The 5,091-nt window shown below is 55.5% G+C and overlaps 1 protein-coding gene across 4 annotated transcripts in view; it reads left to right on the top strand.

The window, feature by feature from the left end:
* Nucleotides 1-5,091, top strand: part of GPSM1 (G protein signaling modulator 1) — a 62,973-nt gene that overhangs the window by 25,814 nt on the left and 32,068 nt on the right. For all 4 annotated transcript variants that reach the window (XM_057380849.1, XM_057380852.1, XM_057380851.1 and 1 more), the window contains exons 8-9: nucleotides 784-892; nucleotides 3,450-3,576. In XM_057380849.1, coding sequence (XP_057236832.1) covers nucleotides 784-892; nucleotides 3,450-3,576 — 236 coding nt within the window. The remainder of the gene's footprint in view (nucleotides 1-783; nucleotides 893-3,449; nucleotides 3,577-5,091) is intronic.

Below are 5,091 nucleotides of genomic sequence, written 5' to 3'. Positions count from 1 at the left end.
CAGCAGTGCCAGGCTGGGGATTTGGGCTGCACAGGGTGGGTTCCACATCTCTCTGCTTTCCCTGGCTCCTTGGCGCAGCAGCAGTGCCAGGCTGGGGGTTTGGGTTGCTCAGGGTGGGTTCCTCATCCCCCTGCTCTCCCTGGCTCCTGAGAACCAGCAGCAGTGCCAGTTTGGGCTGCACAGGGTGTGTTCCACATCCCCTGCTCTCCCTGGCACAGCAGCAGTGCCCTGGGAGCAGGTGCCAATGTGTCCCTGTGCCCTGCTCAGCTCCGGGCTGTGCTCACCCTGGCCGTGCAGTGCTGGAGCTCTTTCCTGCCTGCAGCATCCTCTCCTCACTGTTTTCATGCTGGGTGAGCTCGGGGCTGTTGGTTTTGCATTCCCTGGTGCAGCTCTGGGTGTGAGAGGTGGAGGCTGCACAGGAGCTCTGCCTGCTCCTCTCAGGCTGGCGCTCACCAGTGAAGCCAAACCATCCTGGCCCTTTCTCCATGCTGAAATTGTGCCCCTGTGGGTACAGCCCTACTGCCCAGGCTGCTATCCATCCCTCCATCCCTGTCCATCCATCCATCCCTGTCCATCCCTCCATCCCTGTCCATCCATGCATCCCTCCATCCATCCATCCATCCATCCCCAGCCCTTGCTGAGCTCAGTGTAAGAAGAGTTTGAGATGCCCAGCACACTTCACTGTCCATTGTGGAGGTGGGAGCCTGGCTCTCAGCGCTCCCCAGAAGGCTCTGCAGGGCTTTGCCCAGAATTTCTGTGCTCTGACAGTTTCCTGTTGTGCAGGGTGGGAGAAGGAAGAGCCTGCTGGAGCCTCGGCAATGCCTACGTCTCCCTGGGCAGCCACGAACAGGCTCTGCACTTTGCGAGGAAACATCTGGAGATCTCCCAGGAGGTAAGAGAAGCTGGTGCAGATCAGAGGGAACCTGTGACCCCTGCTGACAAGCAAGGCTGTTTTATAAGTGATATTAATGCAGTTATCTTCCTCTCACTGCTCTGGAGAGCCCTTGGTGTGCTGTTTCAGTGGTGCCCTTAGGAACTGCACAGCTTGGCTGGAAAGCACTTTTGATGGAAGGCTCCCAGCCTTGCCCTTTATTAGAGGAAATTTAGGAGATGTGGTTTGCTCTTAACCGCTCTTCCTGGGTGAGAAGGGACCTGGAGCTTGTTGTTCACTCTGGCTGGCCAAGGTGCTGTGCACCCAGCAGTGAGGGCACCCAGGTACCTCTTGGTGTCCAGGCTGTGAAATCCCACTCCCCTGAGCACAAGGAGAGTCCTTGGAGATCCCAGCTGGGTTCTGCTGCAGTTGCTGGCCATGGAGAGCCCAAGGGTGGAGTGCTCTGACCCTGCTGTGCCCTGCTCTGCACCCTGGGGTGTGTTTGAGGTGTTTGAGGAGCTGCTCCTCTCCCTGGAGCTGCCAGGATGGAGCTCCAGCAGTGTCCTGATGCCCTGGGTGCTGTCCCTGGATGTCCCCAGAGGCTGCAGCCAGCCCTGTGCCACTGTCACACCCTTTGGGGTGCTGTCACAGCTGGCCTTGCCCACTCTCTACAGCTTTCCTGCCGTGTTTAGGTGGCTCAGAGGTGCAGAAAGCAAGAATGCCATTGTTTGCTCTTTTCAGTGTGTTGAGGAAATCGGCCGTGGCCTCTTTAGTCTTCCCCAGATGAAGAAATTGCCCTCTTGAAGCACTAATTGAAATCACCATATGTAAGTGTGCTGGGTGTTCTCCTGCCTGTCTATTAGGTTGGCTAAATCTCCGAGTAGGGCTGACACAGCAGCCTAATTACAGATTTAATTATACTGATCAGACACACAGAAAAAACGCTGTTCTTTGGTCCATTTTAGGACAGATTCACTTTGCCAGTTGTGCTCAGGCTGTGGCTCAGTGCTCAGAGGTGTTGGCTCAGGGGCCGTGGGATGATGAGCATTGGTGGTCCCTGAGTTTTGGGGTGTGGAGGGCAGAGCCAGCAGGGTGGGGATCCCAGTGTTGTCACTCCAGGGTGCTGGGTGTGGCTGCAGGAGTGGCAGGAGTGGGTTCCTCACTGCAGGTGGCTGATGAATCCCCCCAGCATTAATTACAGAGCAGTGCAGGCTGTCCCTGTGACAAACACCAGGACAAACATTGTGGAATTCAGCCTTTTCACACTGATGTTCACAACTCACTTCCCATCACCCTTTCCCCCTTCCCTCCAACAAAAATCTCAAGGTGACATTTGAATCCAAATGCAACCTTTTTGGGGTAACCACACTGGAATCTGCTGCAGGGTGATCAGAGGTTGCTCACAAAATTCCTCTGGAATGAAAGATGTGGACCTGAAAACCTTGGAGGATGCCCCAGGTCTGGAATGGTTCTGTCATCTTGCAGTTCTGGGAAGCTGAGGGCAGAAAGGAGGGCTCTGCTGGGGTGTGTGAGGATCACTGCTCTGCTCAGCTTCCCCTCAGTTGTTCACAGGGCTTTGGAGATGATCTGAGCCGAGTGGAAATCAGGAGAGCATTTAATAGAGCATCAAGGACTGTAAGAGCTACCCAGGACACAGTAATTTCTCTGGAGATGATGTCAACAGCAAATCCCCTGTAATTGGCAGGGGGGTTTATGGCTGCTGATGAGCCCTTTGATCTGCCTGCCTTTACTGGCGCTTGGGGCTTTGTCATAAATAATTTGGGGATTTATGATTTTGTTCTAGGACGGCTCCTGCTGCCGCCTGTGGCAGGGGACACAAAAGATCTGTTGCCAGGCATTGAACAGGGACAGCCAAGGTCTCCTCTGTCTCACAGGCTGCTCCTCTGAAGATTAGAGGCTGTTCTGGGTGACCTCTCTGTGTCCCTGGTGATGTGCAGCACAGCCCTGCTCTGGTTTGGTTGAACTTTGGGAAGGATTCGGTGTTGTGTCCTACAACAACTCATTTGTAGTAGAAGCTGTTGGGCAAATCTCTTCCCAAACACCYAACATCAGCTTCCTTGGCCTGAGGCCAGCGAGAGGTGGGAATTGGGAAAAGTGTGGACTTTTAAAAGATTTTTTTCAGAGTGTTGTGTGGGTAGATCTCTAGGAACAACTCGGAGTTGTATGGCTTGGAGCCAGGAGAGAAGGGCTTTKGGAGCCCTGGTGTGACACTGCCCACGTGGCTGATGGTTCAGTAACCATGGAAATGCTGAGGAATGGGGCTGGGAGCTGCAGGGCTCTGTGCCAAGCCTTGTGTGGCTGCAGGACAGCCCAGACGTGCACACTTGGGCTGTGGGTGAGTTCTGAGGTGCAGCACAACAAACACAGACCATCTCCTGAATTACCCCTGAGGAGCAGCTCTGGAGAGCACTCAGAGCTGGGCTCTGGGGTGTCCCAGGTGTCTCCAGGCTCTCTCTTGTCCATCCCTGTGGTTGATTTGGGATGGGACTGGCAGAGTCTTGGCTGGGGTTGTTTCCCCGTGCCCTGAACCCACACCCCGTTGGTTTTTCTGCTGCAGATCGGGGACAGGAGCGGGGAGCTGACAGCTCAGGTCAACGTGGCTCAGCTCAGGACAGCTCTGGGCCTGGGCCCTGGGGAGGAGGAYGTGGCTGCAGCTCATCCCTACTCTGGCTATGAGGCACAAGGTGAGTTCTGGGGTTTTGGTGGTTTGGGGAGGGGGAGGCATTGCAGGAGGGCAGGAAATTTAAATGCCAGAGCGAGGTGAGGCTGTTGAGTGTCCTCCCCACAAAGGGGTCTCTGGTGTGTTTGCTCTGTGCTTTCCATAAGCTGCAAAGGCAGGGAAGGATCTCCCCAAAATGGGCACAGAATGAGTTAATGGAATTAATCTGCATCAGGAATAATATTCCACATGCCATGCAGCAAATCAGCTTTTGTGTCTTTTAAAGCTCTGCAGGGCCCTTGTCACTGATTTGACTGACACCCAGCTTTCAGCAGTGACTGGCAGGGATTTTTGGCTGCTCTTGCTCTGGTTAGCACCCAGAACAACCCCAGGGCATGGGCTGCAGGCAGGTTGGGACCATCAGCACGTGCTGGATGCCATCTCCCCCTTGGAACACCTGCAGTGATGCTGAACATAGGAACAAGACATGGCAAGGCTTGGTCAGAGTGGACAGGGTGGCTTTGCTGGGCCTTGGGTCACTCTGTGCCACCAGGGAGCACAGCTTGGCCACCACAGTGCTGCCAGCCTGACGTGTGTGCCCACCTTGGGGACTGTCCACCTGTCCTGGCACTGCCCACTGAGGGCCAGGCCACTCCCAGCTGGCAGCTCTGTGCTGGGACAGATTTATTAATTCACACCAGTGCATCCCAGGAGGCAGCCACTGATTAAATGTGACCTTGTTGGCACAGGGACAGTCCCCAGGGTCCTGTTCTGGTGGCAGGGCTGACGTGGAGGGGATGGAGCTGGGGCAGAGGGGGGGAAGGACAGGCTGGCTGTGCGTGTTTGCTCTCAGATTGATCTCACAGGCATCACCTGCTACRTCAGAGCTGCAGCTTTTCCTGGGAAATGGGGCTGTGGGGACRGAGCCAGCGTGTCCTGGAGCCCCACTGGAGCTGAGCTGTTGTCTCAAAGGCCRTGGGGGCCACAGCAGCTTCCCCAGCCATCCTTTCACACGTCATCCCCACTCTGTAACTCCTGCAGAACTCATTCCTGCCATCTCCTCAGGGCCTTCCTTTTGGCAAGGGATTGTGTTGTGAAAGGGGAAGGGGAAATGAACCTCGACGTTGGTGCTGTTTCTGGGTTAGAGGGAAGAGTGGATGTGGCTCATGGGCTGCTCRCTGCCCTCTGGAGATCCAGATGTGCTGTGTGAACATCTGGAGCCAGGAGTGATGGTTCTGTCAGCTGACAGAGCTGGRGATGTGCAGGTCTGTGTGTGTGTGTGACCACTGAGGGATGGGAAAGGGCTGAGCAGCTGCAGCCAGAGCTCGGGAGGTTGCAGTGACCTCATTAATCCACGCTGTCCTYGCTCACATTCCCAAGGCTGGGCTTGTTTGTTGAGAGAAGGACAAAGTGTTCGTGGGAGGAGCAGCAGCACATGGCTGGGATGTGCAGTGCAGAGAGGGAAGAGTCCTGGAGAGCAGGATTGCCCCTCTTGGGAAGGTAAATCAGCTCCTGGGGGCTGTGGCTGCAGGAAGGGAGT

This window comes from Malurus melanocephalus, unplaced genomic scaffold (assembly GCF_030028575.1).
Source record: "Malurus melanocephalus ecotype Western Australia unplaced genomic scaffold, MMel_1.1 scaffold_474, whole genome shotgun sequence".
In the NCBI taxonomy this organism is placed as follows: domain Eukaryota; kingdom Metazoa; phylum Chordata; class Aves; order Passeriformes; family Maluridae; genus Malurus; species Malurus melanocephalus.
Note: the sequence above shows the minus strand (reverse complement) of the source record. Positions and strands in the feature narration are given on the sequence as shown.